Source organism: Eubalaena glacialis, chromosome 8 (assembly GCF_028564815.1).
Source record: "Eubalaena glacialis isolate mEubGla1 chromosome 8, mEubGla1.1.hap2.+ XY, whole genome shotgun sequence".
In the NCBI taxonomy this organism is placed as follows: Eukaryota; Metazoa; Chordata; class Mammalia; order Artiodactyla; family Balaenidae; genus Eubalaena; species Eubalaena glacialis.
In genome coordinates, this window is record NC_083723.1 from 126958109 (window position 1) to 126985610 (window position 27502).

The 27502-nt window shown below is 39.1% G+C and overlaps 1 protein-coding gene across 6 annotated transcripts in view; it reads left to right on the forward strand.

The window, feature by feature from the left end:
* The window catches only part of RBM33 (RNA binding motif protein 33), a 116951-nt gene that overhangs the window by 22339 nt on the left and 67110 nt on the right, over positions 1-27502 (forward strand). For 5 of the 6 annotated variants that reach the window (XM_061198990.1, XM_061198989.1, XM_061198986.1 and 2 more), the window contains exons 4-7: positions 1721-1797; positions 3800-4112; positions 19874-20045; positions 25441-25649. In XM_061198990.1, coding sequence (XP_061054973.1) covers positions 1721-1797; positions 3800-4112; positions 19874-20045; positions 25441-25649 — 771 coding nt within the window. Of the gene's footprint in view, positions 1-1720; positions 1798-3799; positions 4113-19188; positions 19458-19873; positions 20046-25440; positions 25650-27502 lie in introns of those variants that run through there. The other variant, XM_061198991.1, reaches the window with a different exon arrangement.

A 27502-nucleotide genomic window follows, 5' to 3' on the forward strand; every position in this document is an offset into this window, starting at 1 on the left:
AACCTTTTCTCCTTTAAAAAGTGGCTCTGTCATCACCTGTAACTCTAAGTAAGGATTAGTTCCTGTTACCTGTAAACCCACTTGATCATAGTGACTGAAAGTGAAAAACCAGGGAGAGTGCCCCTCAGCCTGCCCATGTTGAGCTTGTGCTCTGGCCTCAGGATGCCGCATGTGTAGTGTGATTTGGGGGGCCAGGGCCAGTCCTTCGTGTGTCATGGTCATAGAGGGGAGGGGAGGACTGTGTCCTTTCTGACTCAGTGAATTAGTTTGCACATCCTTGAACTGCACTCACTGTACGTGGGGCTCCACTACCCTAACGTAGACACATTTTTTCCCTTTGTAATTATTTAAAATGCTTTAGTGAGGAATACCAATTACATGTTACAATGTTTAAATGTAGTAAAGTATTTGGACATGAAGTTGGAATTCTACCCTTGGGCAAGGCTGATGTATCATAGTTTGCCCTGGGTTTCTATCAGGGAGCCCACCTGGCCCTAATGACTTCACAGGCATTCTTGGCCACTTTCTCTTACTCTTTTTTGCCCTGCTTTCCTGCAGACCACGCTGACCAGAGTCCTCCCTAGCTATTCCACTCTTGCCTGAGGAAACACTTCACTCCAGTTCATCTTGAAGTAGAAACTCAAGTCCTTTTTTCCTCCTCTTTCTTCCCTTGTGTATGTGTTGTCGGGGAGTAGTAACGCACACACACCACAGAAATCATTTTAATAGGGTAGGGAAGTGTGAGGTGCCCCGGGATCTAAGAGACCGGCACGCACGCATGCAGCCTAACAAAGCCTGGAACTGTAGAAATTTGACCAGTTGGCAAAATCACTAGGCTGCTTCTACTTACTGATCTGATGAGTAGACAAGCCTGTCAAGAACAGGAGAGAGGGTCTAAGTTGTGTTTATTTTCATGTGTTCATCCGTACTGGACAAACCAGAGTTTTCTTTTAGTCCATTACCGTTTCAATTGGGCACTCTAGTTATCTAAAATCTGCTTATTTCTAAAATTCCACTATTTTTTTCTTTTGTTGTGCTAAATTTAGTCAAATATTAAGGATACCATTTTTTTTTATGATAAGAAAAAATTACTTGTTTATAGGGTACTGCCAAAGGACTCGTTCCTTTTTTTTTCTTTCGTTAAGAGTTATAGTAAATATGATCATTATGCTTGCTGCTTCTATACTTATTTGACTGTGCATCTAAAAATTAGTCTGGGGCTTCCCTGGTGGCACAGTGGTTAGGAATTCGCCTGTCAGTACAGGGGACACAGGTTCGAGCCCTGGTCCGGGAAGATCCCACATGCCGCGGAGCGATTAAGCCCGTGCGCCACAACTACTGAAGCCCACACGCCCTAGAGCCCATGCTCCACAACAAGAGAAGCCACTGCGGTGGGAAGCCCACGCACGGCAACAAAGAATATCCCCTGCTCGCTGCAGCTAGAGAAAGCCTGCGCACAGCAATGAAGACCCAACACAGCCATAAATAAATAAATTAATTAAAAAATAAATAAATAAAAATTAGTCTGGGGTAGTTAGCCAGTACGCCATATGTAGAATCTAGACTGTCAGATGGTTATATCAAACTGAGAAAACTTTCTGAATGGCAGATGTTTTAATAACAAGGTTAGAAACAATCCAGTCAATGTAATTTTGCACTTTTGTAACAAGTCTTTTTTGTGGAAGTGACATGCATTAATTAGATTTCTTACTTTAATTAGAATCAGTCGGATTTGTCAGATGAGGAGCTAAATGATGATCTTCTACAGAGTGATAACGAAGACGAAGAAAATTTCAGGTACTCAATATTAGCTCATTAAAAATGTTCCTTATGTAACTAAATTTCTAGTAACATTTATAATTATAGTGGGATATAAATGATAATGTGGTACTGTATCTTTAACATATGATTATATTGTAAACAGGATATTAATATAACTCTTTGATGTGGAAGCCATATATATTTTTCTATAAATACATCAACTGTTTAAAGTCAGTGTTGGTCTAGCATTTAACGACCCCTGAGAGCTCTGTTGAGTGCTGGTTATAAAAGTTCAGTACAGGTATATGCACTGCTCTTTTAAAGAATTCCTTTATTTGGACAGGGGGCAGTGGCCTCTGACTCTTAATACTGTTGGTCACAGTTTGATGTTACTGCTTTTGTTTTCATTTTAGACAGTTTTTATTTATACATATCTAGTAACTGAATTGCCATTTTGAAAATTCCTTTGGACGGTACTTCGACTCTAGTTGACTATTTGAATATAGTTGTTTTAGTCTGTTTGGGCTGCCATAACAAAATATCATAAAATGGGTAGCTTACAAAGAACAGAAATTTATTTCTCACAGTTCTGGGAGCCGGGAAGTCCAAGGTCAAGGTGCTGGCCTGGTTGGGTTCTAGTGAGGACCCCCAGCCCTCTCACATGGTTGGAAGGTGTGAGGGAGCTCTCTCGGGTCCCTTTTGTAAGGGCACTGATCGCATTCATGAGGTTCCACCCTCATGACCTAGGCATCTCCCAAAGGCTTCACCTCCAGACACCATCACATTGGGTGTTAGGATTCAACACATGAATTTGGGGGGGGGGGGTGGGGCAAAAATATTCAGTGCATGGCAATAAAGAATATCTTTCTGTTGCTGACATAGTAATGCAATTATAAGAAGAGGAAGAGGCATTTAGTATACTCTGTTAGGTGGAATACTTTTTTCAGTTTTATGAGGAAACATTTATTGTGAAAATATAGAGACACTTCTTGCTTATAAATGTAGTTAACAAATATATTCCATTCATTGTTGAGCTATAGATTTGTAATAGTTTTTCTAACATAAAGTAATTTTTATGGGTAACAAGTTTTAAATTAATCTATTCTGTTAGTTATTTGTTTCCCAATTCCATTCTGTGACATCATTATTATATTTTGATCTTTTGAGTTAGTTAAGTTGCCCTTGAAATAAACCTTTGGAATTTTTTTAGCCATATGTCTTCAAGTGTATGTGGCATGTTCAATTTTTTGTTAGGATTGGATACTTAATAAGTGTAAACTTAGATTTAGCTACAAAACCTTGCATTTTAAGTGTTATTATGCATTTTTAATTGTTTGACATTTATCTGTTGTGATTTAACAGGTGGAATATGATTTCTTTTTTTGCAGTTTTAAAACTGCCTTCATTTATTTTACTCAGAAATTAACTGTTTTTTAAAAATTTGTGGCTAGTATAAACTTTAGTTGAACATTGAAATGTATTTTCGTGCAGATTTTTAATATTTTGATTTTTTAAATAGGAGTTTATAGTTTGCGTCATAGATTTAAAAAAGAAAACAAGTTGTTCTTAAAATTCCATCTGTGATTTTCTGTTTATAGAGTAATACTCCTAGTTTTACCTGGATGTTTTAGAAAATAGATACCACCCGTTTCATTCTGGAAGTTAGAATGAAACGTAGTCCATTTGCTTTCAGTCCTGGACTTTTGCCAGGTAGACCTGTTTCTCATGGTTGGTCTGATTCTCCCGGTCAGATAAGCTGCAGCTGATGATAGAGGGGGCACCTTGTGCAGTAGGAGTCTGGTGCTGGCCCTGTGTACGTATAGCGCACTGAGCTCTGCGGTGTGCAGGAGGAGTTTGTAGTGCTGGCTTAGTAGGTAGCATGTTGAGTTTTGCTTTCAGTCATTGTTGTTGTCAGTGTGCCTTGATCAGTCACTGGAGTAACTTTTCACCGGTGTTTCTAACAGTTAACTTATGCAATGATTTAGTTTTGAGCTTCACTCCAGTTGCCTGCCTTTCTTTGTATTTTTGTCCCTTCTAGTTCTCAGGGTGTCACAATTAGTCTGAATACCACATCTGGCATGGTCACATCATTTGAACTGTCTGACAACACTAATGACCAGTCTGGAGAACAGGAATCCGAGTATGAACAAGGAGAGGATGAACTCGTTTATCACAAGTCTGATGGATCTGAACTGTATGCTCCTGAGTACCCGGAAGAAGGACAGTATGAAGGCCACGGTGCTGAGCTGACAGAAGACCACATCCAGTACGTGGGGGAGCCGGAGGAGGAGCAGCTGTACAGTGACGAGGTGTTAGACATCGAGATCAATGAGCCTTTAGATGAGTTCACAGTGAGTCTTTCTCCTTTGTATGGCCGAAGATAGCATGGCTGCCTGGGTATAGGTTTCTAGACTGATTTGAAATCTGTTTCCCTCCCCTGGGAGGGCGGGAAATTAGACCTTATTATCACTGTCTGCCAGTTTCTTTATCTGCGCTATGACAAAGTTTGTGTTGACAGCTTGTTTGGCCAGAGGTAATGCTCCTTTGTCATCCTGGAAGGCTGCACAGAATCATGACCTTGAGGAAGAAAACAGCTTTGTGTGGTGGAGATACACTGTCAGTTGTTAGAAGTACTTAATGCAGAGCTTTTATCCAGGCTTTAGACAAGATCTGATAAAGTCCTTCTAAGGTGAAAAGATTATTGACCTGCTAAAGACATCTTTAAGGTGCTAATATTCCAGAGTGATTGATGTCCTGTTCATTCATCCTTTTTTGTAACTGAGAACTGTCTAAACATGAATAAAGAGATTGGAGGTTAGTTTAGGAAATGTCACACACAATTTGTTATCTGTAATCAGGAAGCAAAGATTGCACTGATTTTTATTTCAGAAAGGTGGTTTTGGTTGGTAGCTTTTTTTTTTTTTTTTTTTTTTAGGTTGAACTGTCAAGAAAGAAAAAGGTATTAGTGAAAGATTGCTCATCTGTCTTCATGATTTATCATTAAAAAAGATTTGTTTTTGAAATAAGCACTTAACGAAATTTATGTTGGAAGGGCATGACCTCCATAGGTGCAGTAGAATCTTAGGGTTTTCAGGGTGCTAGTCTCCCCCGAGGTGCAGCGTGAGTGGGGCTGCTGGAATGGGGTGGAGGCATGCAGCGTTAGGGCTAGAGTTCTGCCTTTATCTCTTAAATGTTTCCATTCAGAGTAGGTAATTTTTCATTTGAGAAAAAATGTGTGTGTGTGTGTGTGTGTGTGTAGTTTTGAAAGACACTTAATTGTTTACGTGGAGCCTTAGAATATTTAGTTCCAAACACAGTTGCGTTTATATATCGCAGTGTTGTTTTTAAGATTTATTCTTTTTGAATGCTTTCTCTTTAGTAGATACAGTAATGAAAAAATGTTTCTGGGTTTGGTAAACAGAATCCTGTAAAAGGCATCATGGGTCCTTGTTTTTTCGATAACTCTGTAATGGTTTGTTTTGGTAATAAACCCTTCAGTAGTGTGGACAGGTGCTCTCTGGTTTACTGGTGTGTCCATATACTATGTTAAAGTGAGACGCTGTGATTTAAAATGATTCTTAAAAATTAAGCCAAGATCTTTTAAAAATGTGCCGCGTTGTTCCCTGGTCGGAGCGTTCTAGTGTTTCTGCTGCCCATCCCTAAAATGAGATGGTCGGTCAGCCACATCCCTTGTAAATTCAAAAGCTCAACAGATGTTTACCAGTGTCCAAGCAGCGGGGATGTAAGTATTGCTGAAATATGAAGCATGACGCATGGCCCCTGCCTTCTGTCAACTTAGACTTTAGTGGAACAAATCACAGTGTGGAAAGTGCTTGATAGCACGTATACATGGTCACGTAAGAGGTATCTCTCACTTTGGTGTTCTTGCAGAGTTTGTTGTAAAGAGAATTTTTAGTAAGTGAGGACTTTCCCTCTCTTATTTTCCAAACTTGAGGCTACATTTAGGCCCCTCGTTGTATAAAATCCAACTTAACTATCCAGCATCTTGTGCCTAAGATTCAGGTATTGAAAAGAAAAAAATGCAAATTCAGTATACTCACAGTACTTCTCCACATTAAAATAAATTTTTTCAGAATTAAAAAAAAATCTTAAAGTAAATAAATTTACTTAACTGAACATGTCCAAATATTTTCACAGAGAGTTGTAAAGTTTAAAGGTAAGGCGAAGTTAGACGTCTTCCTGTGAGCAGTATTGGCTCACCTCAGTATATCCAGCTTTATAGCCACACTCGTTCCTTCCCTTCTTCCCGGTTTTTTGAAGATTATTGGTTTCTTTATAGTTATCACAGTGGTAGAATCTGGCACTGCCTCTTCTTTGCATGGGAAGAGAAAAATGGAGTTAAGCTGTGAAATACTTTTCTCCAGCTCTGCAGTGCGGGCCTCTTACTGTCTTCTTAGGCTGTCACTGGTGCACAGATTAATTAATTATTCATTATTAGAGTAACAAACATGTGAGTAGATTGCAGTCCTGTGTGTCCCAGTGGTATTTGAGTTTATTAAATGGTTTATTTAACTGTGTTTCATGTCCTAGTTAGGACTTGTTAACTCGTACTCTAAAGCTAGAATTAACTGTACTCATCACGAGTATGTTCTGTCTATTTGAGCTCACACGTAACGTCACAGGGAGGAATTTTGTGTATAACTGGGAGTGGAATCATAAAATCGCAGAATTTTACAATTGGAAGGGACAGTCTTACATATGAAGAAACTGCGTTTTCCCATAGAAAGTTGGTAGTAAATTGTGGTGTTCTTTCCTTTCATACTCAAAAAAATTTTTTTGAATTTTGCTGTCCTAATCTTGAGAGTGAATTGGGATTTGATGTAAAAACTTGTGTTCTTGTATTAGGAAGAGATGTATATTATTTATTATTCAACAGAATATTAGAACACTGTCAGATGATTTATACTTTTGAGCACAACCAGATTTACTTAGTGCCTTTAAAGTTAACATAGATTGAGATTTCATAAAACATTGTTCTGTAAAAACAATTTCAGATTGGTAATTTATGTAATGGATAGCAGATTTTTGTTTCCCAGTGAGAGTTCAGTGATGTAGACTATTCTCCATTGTATGTTGGCTGAAAATTTTGATTAGCATTGTATCCGACAGTTCTGCTCTCCGTGAATCATGGGTAGTGATAGTTGCTCTTTTAGATAGGATGGTAACAGTTTCTTTTGGGAAGTAAAATGCAGTGTGTTTGGACAGTCTTGAGAGACAGTTGTGGGGACTAAGGTGGTCTGTCACCTTGGGTACAGCTGCTGTTCTTTGTAGAGAGACTATTGGATTTTGTGCAGTAGGGCTGTGCAGGTCCCGCAGCTGGTCCACTCTTCCTTCCTGCCTATTGTTCACTTGAGCTGGTGGCCAGGGGCACTGGGGAGTTCAGCTCCCCTGGAGGGGATCAGATCGTGTTACTTGTAGTGATACCTGTAGGAGCCCTTCTTTCCTTGCAGTTGTTGTTTCTAGCCAGCTTGCCTGCTTCCTTCTCTATGCCCTCAAGAGATGCCTGCCTGCTGCCATGCCCTTACATTTCATGCAAACCTGGAATCATCCTTCTAATTCAAGGGAGCGGCTGATGGAGAAACTAATTCTAACATGTAATTTTAATACAGCTCCTGAGTTGAATTGAATTGCCCATACTTTTGTTGTCTTCTGTTGCTATAAAAACGGTTCGAGTTGGGCATGATTCCAGCCCGCGTACTGCTGCTGAGCTGCTCTGTGCAAGCACATACACACTTTCTTTTAAGATTATATTTCCTTAGTGTTGCTTTGAAGAAGAGCTACTTGTCAGGGCCCCTGGAGGTTGAAGCAGGGTCCGTGTCGCTCCCTGTAGTGGCTGGGCTGGCGTACTGCTCTCTTGCTCTCATGAACACCCAGGGGAGGCCCCATTCTGGTTTTGTGCTTAGTGCTTTTCTGCTCAGTCTGATAATTGCCATAGTAAAACTTGCTAACATAACTAAGCATGAGTCATGAAGGTGAAAAGTGCTTAAAAACCCCAAAGCTATATGAGAAAAACTTACTTTCTCTTTAATGGCTGTTAGGATGAAGAATACTTGCAGGCTTGTGGGCAACAAGGGATGAAAGAGCAGGAAGACTGTGTTGCTGAAGAGGAATTAGATGAGATTACTGATTCCCAGGTTGCTCCTGAAACTGAAGAGGTATTTGTTCATCTTTTAAAAAGAGTCCAAAAGTTTGCTGGAGTTTTTTTTTTCTTCCAGATTTAAAATGAGCATCCTTTTAATATTAGCGAAAAGTTGATACATCTCTTCTTTGAAGTATGAGTGTAGTTAAAAAAAAAAAACCACAAAAACAAAACCCTGAGCTTTCTAGAATCTTTGGACAGTGAGTTCTGGTTAGCTGTGGCTTCCAGATAGCTGTTTGCCCTTTGAGTGTTAGAATGTTTTAAATGTTTTATGGGAGTGTGGGTAGAAGTGTTTTGAAATGCGCAGTATATGTTAGTGCTTTGAAAGGAGTGCTGTAATTATTTCGAATTAGTTAACGTTAGTTAATTTTGACCATTATTCAAAAAATACTGCAGAGTTCCCTGGATTTAGGTGCTGCGTTAGGTATTGAAGAAACAAGGGTGATTGAGAAGCAGGTACGTGCAGCCTCATAAAAGGGAGAGAAGACGTGGGCAAATTCCAGTGATGTAAACGTAGATGTAAACCTCCCAGAAGAGAGGCTCAGGTACATGCTTTAGCAGCTCACACAGGGGGCCTCTCTGGTCAGGTGTGTGTCTTGAGGATGGATTGGGGAACCGGGGTGGGATGTGTTGAGGCTTTATGGAAGAGGTAGCCTGTGAAGTAGGTCTGGAAAAATAGATGTCATTGGACGAATAGAGGTGTGCTCTGAGACGGAGGCTTATAGATTCTGTTTTCCAACCTTAGAACTTGTCCCATGGGTCAAGCATGTGAGCCACAAAATCATTCTATAGTCTTAGAACTTGTGGGTTAAAATTTTTTTTTCCTTATTAATGTTTTTTCTCAGTTATTTTCCTTAATACTTTTTTCCCTCTTTTTCCCAAGAGATCATGAAAAGTGGTATTTCACTGGCTTAGGTCATTTCCTTTAGGTTTTACACCAGTGCTTTAGAAACTCAGTATACAAAACATTTACCCTTTCTTTTCCCTAATATAATGCTACGGCAGAGTATATGAACACTTACAGACACTTTCTGGGACACATCCTTGCTTTTCCCCAACGAGCTAAATTTGACTTCTCTTTTTGTGCTTTCTCTCTGTCTCTCTTGCTATTTGAAATAATTTGAAACTTAGAGAAAAGGTAGAATAGTAGAACGCTCCCTTTTCCCAGATTCTTCAATTGTAGGCAAATATATTTAGCCCAAGGAACCAAGACAAAGCTAAAGAAGATGTTAAGTAAGAAATGGTTCTCCTACTGGTGACTGCTCTGTTCTGAGTGACGAGCCACTGAACCGAGGTTCAGGGAGGCCCGATTTATGCGGGTCGTGTTGAGCACCACGTTGTGCCCAGTGCAGAGCCAGTACGGGCCTAGATTAGGTCAGACCTGTGAAAGGGTGTTTTGGCAAAAGATCTCTGAGAGAGAAATCTAAGAAGCTGTTAAGGCGGGGGGGACAAACGGAAGTGGCTGTGGAGGTCATTCTGGGGGTGAGTAGTTGAAAGGGAAACTTGGGAATCCAGCGCCCATTAGTTAGTTCATGTCCTCTTCATTAGTTTGTAGTATTTTCTAGTTGGAAAATTAATTCCGTTGTTTTTTTTTTCCCCCCCAGTAATTTATTCTTTCAGCATTTTAGGTAATACTTCTCCTTACTCTGATAATGTATTGTGTCTGTAGCATATTTTAGAGTGAGAAAAGGTTTTGTAGATTTTAAGCTTTAAATGATCTCTGGAGATATAAACTATTTTATTGTAAAGCAGTTAAAGAATAAGAATGCTAGTAGGTGTTATGCTATTGCTTGGGTGCCTTCTGGAACTGATAAGGTATGACTTGTAGATCTAGATGTTTCCGACTTTGGTTCCTGAACTGTATTCATTAAAATATTAAAGCAAAAGTGGAGTATTATTTTAAAAAATGGTAATCTTACCTTCCATTTTCAGTGTCTTCTGAACAGAGAGATTGAGGGAGAGAGTTATCTTTGGAGGAACATGAATGATCAGACCCAGCCCTCAAGTAAATGAACTCATAACATGTATGAGTTAATATAACAATATCTCGGACATACTTAGGAAGGCTTAATCATTGGGGGAAAAGTTAGATCCCTTCCTTGTACCTTATGGCAATATTGATCTCAGATTAATTCACACCAAACTTTACATGTATTAGAAGAAAATGTTTTAATGTTTTAATAATGGTGTGTTAGCCTTAGGCTTATCTGCAAAACAGAAAACTCACCAAATAGTACAAGCTTATTTCTCACTGATGTCAGAAAATTCCAGAAGGCATTTCAGATCTGGTATTGGCCTCATGAGGTAATCACGTACCCAGGCTTCTTCCAGACTTCCATGGTACAACTCCAGGGCTGCTGGTCTTACCATGGTCCACATCCAAGCAGTGGATTGCAGGAAGACTGAATGAGACCATGTCCACCCTTTGAAGACACATCCCAGAGTTCTCAAACAACACTGTGTAAACATCTCATGAGTTACGTCTTAGTTACGTGGCTGTACTTCACAGCAAAGGAGACTGGTGAATATAGTGTTTTATTAGGTGACAGCATGTTCAGTTAAAGCTGGGAGTTTCATGATTAAGGACGTGATAGAGAATGAGTAAAAATGAGTACCAAGTTGTCTTGGTTTCACTACTCTACTACTCTTGGTATTAGGCCTTTTTAAGCCATAAAGGAAAAGAATGATTTGATCATACAGAAATACCCCAAAACACTATAAACAAGTTTAGACAATATGAGGAAATATTTACACATGAGCCTAAGAATTAATATATGTAGTGAAGTTAATATGTTCGGTGTGGAAGAGTTAACATATTCAGTATGTTCCGTATATACAGATGAGCACTCCTGTAGAAAGAAGGGCAAATAATGTGAGAAAGTAATCCAAAAATAACATAAGCAAATGATCACTAAGTATATAAAATATATTCAATAAAATAAAAATTATAACAGTTGAGAATGCTAACCTGTCTTAATATTGGCAAAAGTCAAAACTATTGGTCAGGTATTTTTTATTCTGTTGGGGGGATTATTTTGGAAGTATTGACTGCGAGAAGAATTTTCCCCAATTCTGTCATGTCTCTGCATGTTCGGGGGAGCAGAGCAGCTCCTTTGTTCCCGACAGTCCTTTCAAGGGTGTTTTTGTAGCGACATCTAGGAAAGGCGTGTCTTTCTCTGGAGCGGGGGGCAGCCACGCCTTCTGCTCATTGTAGCAGTTCCCTAAGCTCGGTGCCCCTCCTGTAGTACAGCTGCCTTGCGCAGGGTCACCTGGCCCTCTTTGTCAGGTGACCCAATGGGAATTGGGGCTTAGGGAGCTGGACCCAAATGCGACTGCTATTGTTAAAAGTAATAGATTGTCCTAGTCTGTGGCTGAGAGTCTCGTGCCTTCTCACAGCCTCCATGAAACAGTGGCAGGCTACCTTATTAATTTGCAAGAAGAGTAAAATTGCAGACCCTACACTGTTTGTGACAGTATCAAAAGCCTGAAGGTCCTTGGCTCAATAATTCCACTTTGATGAAGTTATCCAAGAGTTAATCTAAGATGTGTTCAAGGATATGTGCACCGGGTATTTGTTTGCAGCGTTGAAAATAAGTGGAACCAATGTAAATAGATTTTTCTAAAAGGTTGAATAAATGATGGTCAGGGGACTGCAGGTTGCCAAAGGATGCCCTTGCTCTGTTGGACATGGAAAGAGGCTCGTGATGCGTTAAGTGAAAGAGCAAGCTAACAGATTTCCTCCCCTTAGGTTCCTCCATAGTTTTGCATGTCTAAATGTGTGTGTGTGACTCTCAAACACGTGTCTGGATGGATAAAGACAGAAATGGTGATAGTGATTACCTCTGGATGGTAGGATTATTTTATACTTTGTGTGTCAAATATTTTAAAATGTTTTTGCCACGAATAAAATAACTTTTGTGAACAGAGAAATACAGAGTGGTTAAAATTTGACCCTTGGTGATTTGGAGGGGAAAGAAGTAGAATGCATTTGTTTAACTCCTGTGATTTCTAGTTGCTGCTAACTCTCACTTGAAACATCTTAATGCTTGTTTTCTATGTGACTCTTTTTATAGAGAAGAAAGTAAACTCTCATCCAGATTACATACTTTATACCATCTGTTAAGAGGTATATTATTTGCTTTTTCTTTTAAGCTGTATGTTCCATAATTTAATTTTAAATATAGTATTTAAAAATATTTTTAAAATGTCACTCATAACAGTTTCCTTATCCTCTGTCCTTGATTGTTGGTTTGTTTATTACCTTGTTTATGCTGCTTGTTTTTGTACTGACTGAAAATTCTTTGTATTGCTCTTTGCTCTCAGGACTTACTAGTCCTTCTTGGAGGCAGGTGTTGTGCTGGTCTTTTCTCCTGGCAACAGATGTTTTGGGCTTGTTTTCTTCCTCGTAGTGGAATCGCTGAATGTCAGTCAAAGAGATCATTATTGAGAACTTGTATGCACGGTACTGTTGTAGGTGCTGGGAGGTATTATTTCAGTACCTTTTGGTAGGCTTTGCTTTTGGAGGGCCGTCCTCCCATCTTTTTTAGAAGTATAAGTAAATTATAGAGTCCTCAGGGAAGAGCAGCAGTTTTATTTTGCCGCATACACCTGTGTTTTGGTGTCTTGCTAGTTTTTTGACCCATTTTCTTAAATTAACTGCAGTGTGTTGATGAACCAAACCTTTGCACTCCACCTTGCGTTGCAGCGTTCATGGCTCTGGGTTGCTTAAGACAGAGGTGGAAGGCATATTGCAGTTTTTCAGATGACTTCTTTCTAGGAGTTACGTTTAAGTACACATTAGAATCTGAATTATGGAACTAAAAAGTAATTTCAGTTGAAAAGTCTATTTTCAGTGGCTCCTTTTATTTAACTAATGTTCTTGCTTGGTTAATACAAAGGAATCACTGGACTCGAAACAAATTAGAAAGACCTAATTACGAAGACTAACTCTCAAGCCTTTCTAATTATACAGCCACTTCAGTGTCAGTGATGCTTTTGTCTTCAGACATGGTTAAAAAGGTTTTGGCTTGTATAGAGGAACAAGTGAGAAATTTAAAAATATCTTTGCACTATTTAAATTCGAAATACTTTTAAAATTGTGATAACATTTACATTCAGTGATAGGCACAGATCTGAGGTATGCGTTCAGTGTTTTGATACATGTATACATCCAAGTTACTATCCTTCTGTTGGTGAGAAACAGTTCATCACCCCAGAAAATTCCCCCTTGTTTCTTTCTAGTCTGTCCTGACTCCTCTCAGAGGCAAGCCGTGTTCTTAGTTCTGTTGACTTAAATTAGTCTTTCCTAGTCTAGAACTTCATGTAAATGTAATCATACATTTATGTAATCAGTATGTGATGATGTAATGCTGTGTGTCTAGCTTCTTTTGCTCACCGTAATGTTTTTGAGGTTCATCCAACTGGTCGTGTATGTCAGTAGTCAACAGTCCATTCCATTTTATGGATATACCTTATTTGTTTTCTCCTGATAATAGATATTTGGGTTGTTTCCAGTTTTTTTTGTTGTTATTATGAATAACTCAAAGATTATTTTACACGTCATTTTGTGAATGTAATTTTTCGTTTCCCTTGGCATTAATTAGGAGTGGAATTACTGAGACAGGGTAGAAATGTGTTTAATGCTATAAGAAACAGCTGAATGGTTTTCCAAAGTGTTTGTACCGTTTATACTCCCACCAGTCATGTATGAGAGTCTCAGTTCTCCCATTTGTTTATCTAGTTTTTGTACCATTATTTGTTGTAAAGGCTTTCCCATTGAGTTGCCTTAGTGCTTATGTTGAGAATCAATTGACCACTTAAGTTTGGGTCTCTTTCTGGAATCTCTTTTTTGTTCTATTGCCAATACTACACTGTCTTGGTTACTCTGGCATGAAATCAGGAAGTGTAATTCACCAGTTTTGTTCCCTTTTCAAGATTGTTTTGGCTATTCTAAATCCTTTGAATTTTGCATATAAATTCTGTAATTCACTTGTCAATATCTATTAAAAATCCGGTTGGGATTTTTATGAAAATTACATTGTATCTTTAGATCATATTGGGGGAAAACTGACATCGTAATAACCATGTTGCCTGTTGATAAACACAGTTTAATTCTTCCTACTTGTTTTTTTATTTCTTTCTTTTGCTGTGATCTCCAGCACTATGTAGGATAGAAACATTGAGGGCACTAGTTTTTGCCTTGTTCTTCATAGTAGGTGTAAAATATTCAATATTTCATCAAGTAAGTAATATAAGCTACTTGGAGGTTTTCCAGTCAAATTGAAGTTCTTTTCTATGTCTAGTTTGCTGAGGTTTTTTTTTTTTTTAAATCAGAAATGAGTGTTGAATTTTGTCAATGCTTCTTCTGCATCTGTTGAGGTAATCTTGTGACTTTTATCCCCCGTTTTATTAATGTGAACTAAATTGGCTTTAAAAACTGTTAACTATATTCCCAAATTAATTTCCATTTTGCAGGTTTTTCCATTAATGTCCTCTTTCTATTCTGGGATCCAGTCCAGGGCACCACATTGTTGTCTTGTCTCCTCTGGTCTGTAATAGTTTGTTGGTCTTTCCTTGAGTTTCACGACCTTGACAGTCTAAAGAAGTACTGGCCAGGTGTCCTGTGGAATGTCTCCCAACCTGGGCTCGTCTAATGTTTTTCTCATGATGATACTGGGGTTATGGGTTTTTGGAAAGAATACCATGGAGGTTAGGTGTCCTCATTCCATCATACCACTGGCTACAGGACCTCCCTGGCAATGCCACCCTTGATATGTGGTGAGGTGGCCTTTGCCAGTTAAAGATAGTAATTCTGTAAAGTTACTATCTTTCACTTTCTCTGCTCTCTTCTTTGGAAGCAAGTAACTAAGTCTAGTCTGCACCCAAGGCGAGGGAGAGGAGGGACTTAAGGTCCACCCCTGGAGGAGGGGAGAGTATGTACATATATTTGGAATTCTTCTCGAAGTAAGATTTGTTAAATTGATTTTTGAATGTTAAATCAACCTTATGCTTCTGGCTAAACCTCACTTGGTCGTGACGAATTTTCCTTTTATTTTTTGCTGGATTCCATGTGCTTTTATTTTCTTAAGGACTTTTGTCTCTGTATTCACGAAGGAGGTTGGTCTGTAATTTTATTCTCTTGTAATTTTTGCACAATTTATTTGCTCAGTCTTTCCAGCTTGTAAATTTTAACTGTTGGTAGAATTAGATACTTTTTGTATTTCATGATATAGTAAAGAAGTATTCTCTATCAAATATTTTGTAAGCACTAAAAACTTTTGGGAAGTTTTTTAAAGCAGTGTTCTCTATAGTTGTTTTCTATTGGGTTGGCCAAAAAGTTCCTTCAGTTTTTAAAGTAAAAATAAAAGACACATTTTTCATGTTCATCAAGAACTTTATTGAACAACACATTCACCCTTTTGTTCCACTACCTTCTGCCAAGAACTGCAAACAACTGTTCCAGGTGCCCTTTACAGTCTTCCAGGGAATTGAAATGTTTTCCATTAAGAGAAGTTTGTAAGTGGAAATCCGAAGATGCAGTGTCTGGTGAATACGGCGGATGAATCAGAACTTCCCAGCCAAGCTGTAACAGTTTTTGCCTGGTCATCGAAGAAACATGCGGTCTTGTGTTACCCTGATGGAAGATTATGTGTTTTCTGTTGACTGATTCTGGACGCTTTTCGTCGAGTGCTGCTTCCAGTTGGTCTAATTGGGAGCAGTACTTGTTGGAATTAATTGTTTGGTTTTCCGGAAGGAACTCATAATGGAGGACTCCATTCCAATCCCACCATATATACGACATCACCTTCTTTGGATGAAGACCGGCCTTTGGCGTGGTTGGTGGTGGTTCATTTCGCTTGCCCCACGATTTCTTCCATTCCACATTATTGTACAGTATCCACTATTCATCGCCCGTTACAATTTGTTTTAAAACGGAACGTTTTCATTGCAGTTAAGTAGAGAATTGCATGCGGAAATACGGTCAAGAAGGTTTTTTTGCTTAACTTATGTGAAACCCAAACATCAAAGTGATGAATGTAACCAAGCTGGTGCAAATGATTTTCAACACTCATTTGGATATTTTGAGTATGTCGGCTATCTCCCACTTGGTATAACATTGATTGTTCTCAATTAATGTCTTGATTTGATCGCTGTCAACTTCAACTGGGCTACCCGACCCTGGAGCGTGGTCAACGGAGAAATCTCCAGCACGAAACTTCGCAAACCACTTCTGACACGTTCCATCAGTCACAGCACCTTCTCCATGCACTGCACAACTGCACAAATCATTTTTTGCGTTTCAGTTGCGTTTTTACCTTTCTTGAAATAATAAAGCATAATATGCCAAAATGTTGCTTTTTGTCTTCCATCTTCAATATTAAAATGGCTACACAAAAATTCACCAATTTTGATACTTTTTTTTTTTTAATGCATGCTGATATGACAGCTGTCACAATACAGTCTAACAAAATTGTTTTGAATGAAGTTAGAGAGAACTACGTGCTCCTGGAGCCACCTTACAGGAAAAACCAAACGAACTTTTTGGCCAACCGAGTAGTTCAGAGAACTGCCTAATTTTTTTTTCTTCAGATTTGGGATGGAATATTGAATTTTCTTTCAAAACACTGAGATCACAAGTTCATTTCAGAGTTAGCTGGAGAATGTAACAAAATATACAAGTCTGGGTCTTGCTACCCCTTAGGGTTTCTAATTATTTCTGTATTGATGTTACAGGAAAACCCGAACGAACTTTTTGACCAACCCAATATATATGATAAGACTTTAGTGGACTTATCTATTTTTAAAGAACTTTCATGATGGTTTTCATATGCACCCTCTGTTAAGCATTACAACTACAAGTTTCAGGTTTTCAAGATAATTAAATAGCTAAAAATCAAACCTCCAAATATTTCTGGCAGTGTCTATAATGAAATCAGAGATTTACATACGTATTTAAATTCTTACAAAATATAATCTTAGGCTAATTTAATTTTTATATTGTTATCCAGTATCACCCTTCAGTGGAATTTTAGTTGTGAATGGAATATTGTGAATATGTATGACTATTCCATTCATAAGTATTTCTCTGCAGAGAAAGTCAACATTTGGGCAGGTAGGTTTGTTAGTTAATTCTGTAAGCACATAGCCAAAGGAGATGCCCAGTATTTAGAATAAGAGGTAGTGACCAGTGGCTGAAGGAGCGAGGCTAGCTTAGTGAATGTTGCCAGGTGGCCTGTACTTGAAGCAGCTGAGACCAGGCGGTGTTTCAGTTTCAGCTCAGGACTTGTATAATCCTTGATGTAGTTCAAAGCTGAACTGGACCCTGCGACTTGGACCAGAAGTTTGCATTCTAGGACATTTCATCTCTCAGAAAGCTACCTCGTGCCGTCCTTTTTGTAGTCAGGCCCTCCCTCCGTTCCTAATCACTGGTAACTAGTGCAGTTTTGTTACTTGGAGAGTGTCATATATGTGGAATTGTCGCAGAATATCACCTTTTGAGTGATAAACCTTTTGACTTCTCTCAGTCAGCATGATGCCTTTGTGATTGAATCCCAGTTGTTGTATCAGTAGTTCGTTCCTTTTTATGGCTGAAAGAGCATTCCTTGGTTTGGATGCACCATAGTTCGTATATCCATTCACTATTGTTTCTGTTTTCAGTGATCCGAAAGAGAACTGTAAACATTTTCCTGTGGGTTTTTATGTGAACATAAATTTTCATTTCTCTTGGGTAAATATCTAGCAGTGGGATTGCCGGGTCATAGACTAGAATTGTTTGTTGGTTTGTTTCTGGTAGCCTGTAGTATTTGTTTCAAAGAAACAATTTTCAGCTTGTCTATATTGTATTTAGATTTCTTAGATGGAGATTTGTATGTAGAATAAACTATTAGCTTCAGTACTGTCGTGTTTCATGTTAAACTTGCTTGGAAAGTGTTTGAACTGTAATTGCTTTTAATGGTTGAATTAGAAATGACTATTGTAATAGAATCTTCGCTTTATTGGTAGTGATTTCTTTTCCTCCTCTGTGGCCTTGCTACTTAAAGTGTGGTCTGTGGACCTGCATGTTGGCTTCACTTGGAGCTTCTTGGAAATACAGAAAGTCAGACCCCACCCTGGACCTGGGGAATCAGAATCTGCATCTTAGCAGGATTCCCAGTGATCGGTATACACCGTGAACTTGAGAAGCACTGCTCTGAGCATTAATGGCTGGAGAAGAGTATTGTGTGGATGAGGTGACGTTTGCCCAGTTTGTAGTGCAGCATGAACATAGCTGGCTCCATCTCGCACGTCACTCATCCTTGGTTTCAGATATTCAGTAAGACAGAAGTAATGGTATTAAGCCAAGAAAATGCCAAAATTTTAGTACTTTAAAATTCTATAGTGGACTTCCCTGGTGGCGCAGTGGTTAAGAATCCGCCTGCCCATGCAGGGGACACAGGTTCGATCCCTGGTCCGGGAAGATCCCACGTGCCGCGGAGCAACGAAGTCCGTGCGCCACAACTGTGTTCTAGAGCCTGCGAGCCACAACTACTGAAGCCCCCACGCCTAGAGCCCGTGCTCCGCCACAAGAGAGGCCACCGCAATGAGAAGCCCGCGCACCGCAAGGAAGAGTAGCCCCCGCCCGCCGCAACCAGAGAAAGCCCACGCGCAGCAACAAAGACCCAACACAGCCAAAAATAAATAAGTAAAATAAATTAAAAAAAAGAAATGGACTAAAATTAAAAAAAAAAATTCTGTAGTATGCTGAGTATCAGAATACTGAAAAGTGGTTTTGCAATCATTAGGCTAAAAGTTACAGTTTACATTCATTATTTTATTTTCAGGCATTTGATTCTCTACTTTAGAGTTTATAGCAATGAGTGTGTGCATTTTTTACACAGAAAGTGTTGGGGAAAGAATCCAAAATGATTGTATCTTTTTTTTTTGCACACTTTCTAATGAAGTAGTTCATATTTGTTTCTGTTAAGAGTAAAGGACATGTAAGAATTATGAATGATGAGACTGAAGGAGTAGTTTCTGGGTTGTTTTTTTTTTCAAGTTTACCAAAAGTCTAAGTGAACCTAACGGTCAGTAGGTACCTACCTTATTACCTAACAGTAGGTCACTAAGATGTAACATGAGGCGAAAGTGATTAGTGTCAAAAGGAACATGAGTTATACAGAAAGAATTGTTGATGAAGAAATTACTTTTAGTTTGGGACCAGATTAGGCAGAATTTTTGTAGGAATCCTGATGTAGTGAAATATAAGATAAAAACTGGTTTTAGTGTGATGTGAATGAAGAAAAAAAATAGTTTTATGGTTAATAATCTGAGCCAGAGGTGGTAATGAACGAACACTAGGCAGTGGAACGAAGTAGAAAGGGTTGAGAAATGTCACAGGAAAGATTATGGAGGCTGAAAGAAAACCAAATCAACCCAACAGCAGATTTGGAGCGCTTGCCTGGCATTGGAAGTCAAAGTAGATGGGGTCAGGAATTACAGGAAATGTGGAGCCTGTTTAACGGGAAGGAGTGTGCTGTCATCTAATGTGAGTTACAAGGTGGGTTATAGGCTAATAAGCTCACAGAACACTAGTGTTAATTTAATTAATATATTGAACTTTGTTTAGCTCTGAATTAGACTCCAAGCCAGCAGGGATTTTTGGAATTCATGTTTGTTCTCTTAGAAGTATAAATAGTAACAATGTGTAAGACTTTGTATATTAACCAGGAGTAGGAATTTGAATTTTTTCTAACGTTGTTAATTTTTAATGTTTGAGATTTTGTCTCCTGGGATCAGTTTAATGTTTCAATGGCTTTACAAATAGGACATTTTGCAGTATTTTTACATCTTGAATAAAAAGAGCTTTTATGTGTGCATACACATATGTGTATACATAACCATTATTCAATATTTAATTCAAAAGAATATGAACTCACTTTCCCTTCTCTTGTTTTTTGTATGTCTGCAATGTAGGGAGGCATGGAAACTTTGGAGCTGCAGAAGGACATGAAAGAGGAGTCAGATGAGGAAGAGGATGATGATGAAGAATCTGGACGATTACGTTTCAAAACTGAAAGGAAAGAAGGAACAATTATTAGGCTCTCAGATGTAACTAGAGAGAGAAGGAACATTCCAGAAACTTTGGGTAACTTTTTTTGCCTGTCTCCCATCCTTCACTCCCATTTCAACTTCCTCCATAGTACTGTTATGATTAATGAAACAGATAAAAAAAAAAGTTACCTTTATAGAGTATTATGCATGGCATTCAGAGGGTGGATGGTCTGTGTGAGGTGAGAGCTGAGTTACGGTGCTGTAAAGGTCGGTCTATAAAAATGACTTGTCTTCTGGATTAAAACATGTTTGAATAAAATATTTGATTGTTTTTTTTAATAGTTTTTCTTTTGGAGTCTGTGGCTTAGACCTGCTCTCATGCATACTGTGTGGTTCTTGGTTGGCTCTGGGAAGGTGGTGTGGGGTGGTACAGGGTCATTTTACCCTTCCCGAGACTGTCCAGGTTGCCAGGGCTAATTCTGGGCCAGACTGTTTTTATTTTGTACCTTTTAGTGTTATTATAACCATCTCTTTTTGTTGTTGTTCTGTATGCCATTCCTCTCAGTGTTTAGTGAGACAAGATGACTTGTTTGTAGCACAATCAGTTGAACGTCATTCCTGTTACAGACCTACTGCAGGCTGTTGCTAATCAGCAGAGCCTTTTCCAGTATTGACCCCCCTGCCCCCCCTTGTCTGTGGTTCTGTCTAGTGCCCATTGCAGAGAATAAAGCAGTGGTTCTCACATTTGAGCAGCAGAATCACCCAGAAGACTTGTTAAAACACATATTTCTGGGTGCACTCTCAGCTGTTCTGATTCAGTAGGTTTAGGGTAGGGCCCAAGAAAGTTGCATTTCTGGTGAGTTCCCAGGTAATGCTGTTCCTGCTGCCCTGGAACCCATACTTTGAGAACCACTGGAATATTGTCCCGTATTCCAAGGAGGAGGGTAGGAGGGTGGAAGGATGGAAGGACAGAGGGTTGTTGTACTTGTTCTCTGGCCTTGGTCAAAGTAAAAGTCAAGAAACTAACCATTAGTTACTACCTTTATTACTTCATAAAACTGTTATTTGTAGCCATGTTCAGTCGGAACCCTGAGTGTGTGTCTTTAAGTGGCAGATAGGAATTCTCTGTCAGGGCACTAAGCTCACAAGATGCCAGAGTTAACAGTAGTGAGCCAGTCTTATCATGTTCCTTTACTAAGTGAGGTTTGTGGAAAGATTGACCTAGAGACTTAGTGTTCTCCATTTCTTCTCCCTCCAGTTTCCTCCTTCTACCTTTTGGCCCAGGATTTCCCTAGACTGTTCGTAAGTTATGGTATAAAGTTGCCGGTTGGTCTGAACCAGTACACCATAGGTTTCTAAGAAAGCGGAGCTGAAAAGTTGGGCTTGGGTAAAAGGAGTGAATCAAAGGTCTTAAAAAGGGGACGAAAAGACCAAAAGTATCCATCAGCAGGAGTAATTGGTAACATTACGGAACAAGCTTATTGGAATAGATAGACATCTCAATCTTGGGCTGGGATAAGAAGAACAAAGGAAAGATGGTGCCCCTGGCTGAACACCAGAGGGCAATGGGCAGTGGCTTATTAGGGAAGGAGGGTGCCATGTGGGGCGGGTGGTGGTGGTGAATCATCTCTTTTCTGCTTCTGTGTAGCTGGGCTATGGCTTTGTTACATAAATTGGGGAACATATGTGTCAAATCTTAATAACTGGGATAGCTACACGTTCTAAGGATGTGAAATCACTTCACAGACACCGTCAGGAATGGTGACCTTCCCTCTCTGCAGCCAGCTCCTCACGGGCCCTGGTGCATTTCATGGATCACCCTCCCCGCATCCTCAGTGCCCTTGCTTCTCCCGTCCCCTGGTCCTCAGCTACGGTCTTCTCATCTCTTTTCACTTGACCTTGACCCAAACACTGACGTGTTCTGGAATGTCCAGCTTGCCTGTGTTCATAAGTTGTACTTGTTTCATTCCTGCATCTCTTTCTTTTCAGGATCTTTGCCTCATTTCATTCTTTTCAGGGTCATTTGTACTTACTTTACTGAAAAGAATTTGTGTCGAATCTTTTTTTTTTTTTTTTTCCTTTCTTTTTTTTCTTTTTAAGGCATTTCTCAGTTGCTATAGTCATGTCATCCTGAGACAATAGGGTGGAAGCGGGGTAGTGATGGGCAGGTTGGCCCTTTACATATGGGCAGAGAGGGCCTGGGGTTCTTAGAGGCAGAGTGTCTGAAGCATAAACAGTTTGACCATTTACCATTTTTTTAAACGTTAAGAAGAAAGGCTTTAAATGTATTTGTGCAGAATGTGATTCTTTGGCTAGATAATAGGGCAAGTAAAAATGATACTTAAAAGTATCTTTCTCTGTTCCCTATTTGTAAGCCCTAACTTAAGAAAGCTTAGTGTTTGAAAACATGAGTTTTCTAGTAACTGAAAAGTTAGGATTATTCCCAGTACAAAAACGATTTTTCTGTTCATTTTAGAGATTGGTTTCCTAAAGCAGTGAGCTCCCTTATTTCCGTAAGACCCCTCCCCTCCAACAAAAGGTTAATTTTATATAGAAGAAGAATACTCAGTGAGAAAGAGAAGCTACTACAGTACTTGGTATACTAGAAATTCACATATAAATTTGTACTCATCACTTTGTATACTCCTGGTGGTAAAAATATCAGTTTCAGGTTCTGTATACAGATGCTTGCACTTATTTGATTGTATAAAGCTGCTTACCTACTCTTTGTAATGGGATTAAAATACCTTGCTACCAGAGTATATATGTCGTCTCATATGATATGTGTTTCTTGACAAATGATGTCTTTTAACATTTTGAATACAAATAAAAACAATTATTTTGTGATACCATTGATTAATGTTAAGAACACTCCACTCTAAAAAGAAGAGTGAAATGATGGTCTGGCATCCCCCATTTCTGACCCTTCCATCTGCATGTGGACTAGTGAGTTCTTTTCAAAATCTGGAAGGGCATTTGGTCACTTTTAGTCTTCTTTCCATTCAAATGTATGATGTCATCCTTAAATATGAAGAACACTAATTCATATTTACGACAGTCTTGACCATTGTAGAGCCTAATTCACAGTTGTTGATCTGTATTTTGAATTACAGATTGGATTAGATATGGAATTTTGGGCTTTTACCTGAGTTATGATCTTAAGTAGTGAGCTTTTATCCTCAACCAGGATTCTGGGAATTAAATACCTTAGAGAAAACGTGACTGTTTCTCAGTTTTCCCAAGGATGGTGCAAAACTACGTACTTAGGAAATACATTCACTCATTACATAAAAAGGACCCCATTGGGTAAAAGGGCTTAATTCTCTCACAGAATGCAGTTGAGAAGGGTTTCTAGCACATGCATGTGTAAGGGAAAGATTTATTTTGAATGGAAATGTCAAAAGCCATCTCTAAAACGTGGGTGTCATTGACCAGTTACCCTGAAGTGTCAGCACAGCAGTTCAGAGCTGCCAGTTCTTTTGCCCTAGGAGGTGGACCTCAGATTCTCTTTGGAAGCAGTACAAGCAATAAATGAAAGACTGTGTTTATTTTAGTTAGGCTTTGACAATTCTTTCTCTATGAGGAGGCATCTAGATTTTGCCATATTCTCAGTTTCATTGGCACATGTAATATGTTAAATTACGTTTTACTGCTTTAGCCTGAAGACCGTTGTTATTATGCCCACATAAAGTTCTCTTGAAATAATATCCTCGGTTAATTTTGCTTAAGGCAAAGGATCTTTGGGAAAAATATTTTCATCTAATAATAAACAGTTTAAGGTCACCTAGTACCAGCAGCAGGATACCGCCTTCAGTTTACACGATGGTCCTTGTATTTGCAAGATTTTCACAAATTTCTTGATTCAGTTATCTGTTGGAAAAAAAAAAAGACTGTCATTTGTTTTTATTTTGCCAAGTAAACTGTGTTTTATAGATATTCATTATGTATTCAACTATTATAAAATTATTTATATGTAAATATGTTTTTCTTAAGCACATTTTAGAAAGGGACAACACTGTAAAACCTGGTTACATTGAGCTATATCTCTTTACTTTGGAATATGGACATAGTTCAGAAAACACTTAAAGGGAAATTAACATTTCAGTTGAAGTTACAAATGTAATTTCCATCCTGTCATATTTTGGTGACCTTTTGTGACAGCTTGTCTCAATTGGAGGAAAGCATTTTTACTTGCTGATTAAAGATGTCATTTGAAACCATTTTATTACGGGGGATAGTGAAATTAATCTTGACACTTAGAACCACTAGCAAAATAATTGCTGATTCACTGCATAAAATGTGTATGTGAACCAATCATGTAGTCAAGATGAGAATAAAAGTCTGTGCTTGTTAAGAAGAGATTAAATTTTCTTTTGAACGGAGTCAGAGATTCATTTGAAGGGGAGGGGAATACCATAGAAACAATTTCAAGAAAATGAAATGTGGCTTAGAGATTTTGGAAGAGTTTGGAGATGATTATGGAATCCAAGGTAGGAGATAAACTGGTAATATTTAAAATTTACCCTTCACTGTGGCAGAGGGCATAACAATCCTTCTTAGTAGAATTCAGTGAAATCTTTAGAAGGTATTCATTTATTAATGGAAGATATATTATCATAACTTAGATAATATTTTAAAATGGAGGAACCATATTTGAATAAGTTAGCATTTTTCTTCTAGGAATTCAGAATAATGTGCCAACTGAAGTTTCTTAGGGCCAGAGACTATATGTTTCTTGTATCCCTAAAGCATTGGTCAGAGAGCTGAGCAGCACCTACTGGGTGTCCCAGAAATATCTGCATTAATGGGTTTCTTCTTTTGTGGCTTTGCTCTCATTTGCTGTAGCTTCCCTCTCAGACTGCATGGATATAAGCCTTTCTTCACAGAGTAAAGTTGTTATTTTTAAAAAAATAAATCTGAAAATCTGAAATGACAGTGTTAAATAAGTTTCCATTCTTTATGAAATTAAGTATTTGACTCGAGAGTGATTTTATTAGTTTTGCTTTTAAAGCAGAACAATCAGGAATTTGTCATTTTTGAGTCTCTTGTGCCACTGTGTATTAACTAATACTTGTCCTGGTTCCGCTTAGAAGAGTGTCCTGGTTTAGGACTGGGGGAGCCAGGTCTTGACCAGCGTCATCCGCCATCACTGCAGGATGCCTAGCAGATTAAGGGCGGTGGTTGGGCTGAACTTCAGCTCCTTCTTTTTAGCTTCCCTCTGCACAAATGAAAACACTTTAAAATCTACAGGAGATCCTTGTATTTTATTACAAGGGAAAGGCATGTCTTCCATTTAACTGGTCTCACTCATGGGGCCTGAATGTCTCTGTGATCGTATCCTGCTTGATGCTGCTAGTTGAGTTGTTTGTAGTGGATGAAGCACTTGCTGTTCCTAAGTTTCATTGTCATGTATTTCTTTCCTGTTTTTCCCTATAAATCTGATTTAGGCTATTGGAAGGTATCTAACACACATGCATCTTTTCAAATAGAGCTTTCAGCAGAAGCCAAAGCTGCGTTGCTTGAATTCGAAGAAAGGGAGCGACAGCATAAACAGGGACGCTACGGCTCAAGGCGGGGAGGAAGGAGAGGAGGTTCGTCCATGTGTCGTGGAGCGGGAGACCAGAGGAGAGAGAACAGTGAGAGGGGAAGAGCCAAGGATCACAGGCCTGCCCTGCTGCCCACGCAGCCACCTGTGGTGGTAAGCTTTACAGTTTCGTTGTGGGAGCTTGCAACCTGAGAACAAATGGAAATACGCTTTTGTGTGGGTATCATATTTTGCATTTATCTTAGTCTGAAATTAAAATTTAGTAAAAGGCATAGTGGCTCAAGTTTCTTTGTAATCTATAGTATGATTTCGTGTATGGTCACACACATTCAGTCCTCTAGTATTCAGGTAGTGCAAACTAATTCTCTGCACACTACTGATAAAGAGAGAGGCGATAAGGAGACCTGGTGTCCTCCAGTGTACGAACCACAGGGGAGCCTTGCTTTTACCTTCTGCTTGTGGGGAGGTGCTGCTCCTATGAGCACCATTCTGAAAATACTGAACGTCTTACATCTAGAATCTAGCAGTAATGGTGTATTTTATAAAATATCTTTTCTTATACACTGCTTACCGTAGGTTTTTCCTTAAATGTAGCAGTTTCTCTTACAAGTAACTGTCATATCCTATCCATAAAAATGGAGATTGTCGTATCCATAAAAAGTTTGCATAATTTAGGAATAAATCAAGTACTTGTAATTTCAACTTCATTTGAATTTCCTCTGTATTTCAAAGATGAGACATCTCAGGAACAAAGACAGGAATTGTACTGATTTTTTGTTGTTGTTCCTTCAGTTAGCCTCAGGATTTTATAGCTTTTTCCTTCAGAAGTCAGTCTTCAAGGACAGATTCATTTAATATAAATATGTGTCCACACTGTCTACCCTCCTACATTATTATCTGAGTTTAGGGGAAAACCACACTTTGCCTCCGTGTAGAAATGTTGTTTTAGGAGGCATTCATTTGTGAAATAACAAAGTAGAAAAGATGACTTACTGTTTTTTTGTTTTGTTTTATTATTATTACTTTTAATTAATTTTTATTGGAGTCTGGTTGCTTTGCAGTGTTGTGTTAGCCTCCAGTGCACAACAGAATGACTCAGCCGTACACATACAGATATCCCCTCCCTTTTGGACTTCCCTCCCATTTAGGTTACCACAGTGCGTTAGGTAGAGCTCCCTGTGCTGTACTGTGTGTTCCCATCAGTTGTCTATTTTATACATAGTATCGATAATGTAAATGTGTCAATCCCAGTCTCCCAATTCCTCCCACCCCACTCCTCTCCCCCTTGGTGTCCATACATTTGTCCTCTAAGGATGACTTACTGTTTTAGCATGAGAATTCTAATTTTGATCTACAGGGAAGAGGGGTAGGTGGGTTGATTACACCATAAAGAGGTTGATGATATTAATAACTGCTGTCTGCTCATACAACTGTTCTTAAGCTTCTCTGATAGTGAGAAGACTGGCCCTTCAGTTTTTTCTTTTTCTTCTCCATCCCATCTCCTCTCCCCCAACCTCCACTTGCCGTGTACTGAACAGCCAACTCCGTTATTTTGGCCTCCTGGGGGGGAACCAGCCACACAGGAGACCAGTTTTTTTGCATAACTGTGTCTCCATGATCCTGGAAAAGTAACTGAACTCCCTGTTTTCTTATCTACATAGAGAGGAAGTATGTGCCCATATGTGCCTCCTTCAGAGAGGCTCAACTGGGAGATCTGTGGGTGCTTTAAAAACGTTGCCCAAGTGTGAGTTGGCCTGAGTCCCTTCCGACAGTGATGCCGTGTCTCTGGAATTCTGTAGGTGCTATAGGGCTCCCAGTGAACTGGGGCTGCACCCACTCCTGGGGCTTTGGCATGTATGCTCTACGCTCATCTCTGCTAGTCAGTGGTGTTTTAAAGCTGCAGTTTACTGAAACGGTCACAGCTGTCTGAAACGACCTTAACCTCGCTCACACTTGTGTCCACCCTTGATCCTGGCCGCTCCCCACCCCAGAGCTGTCTGTCTCTT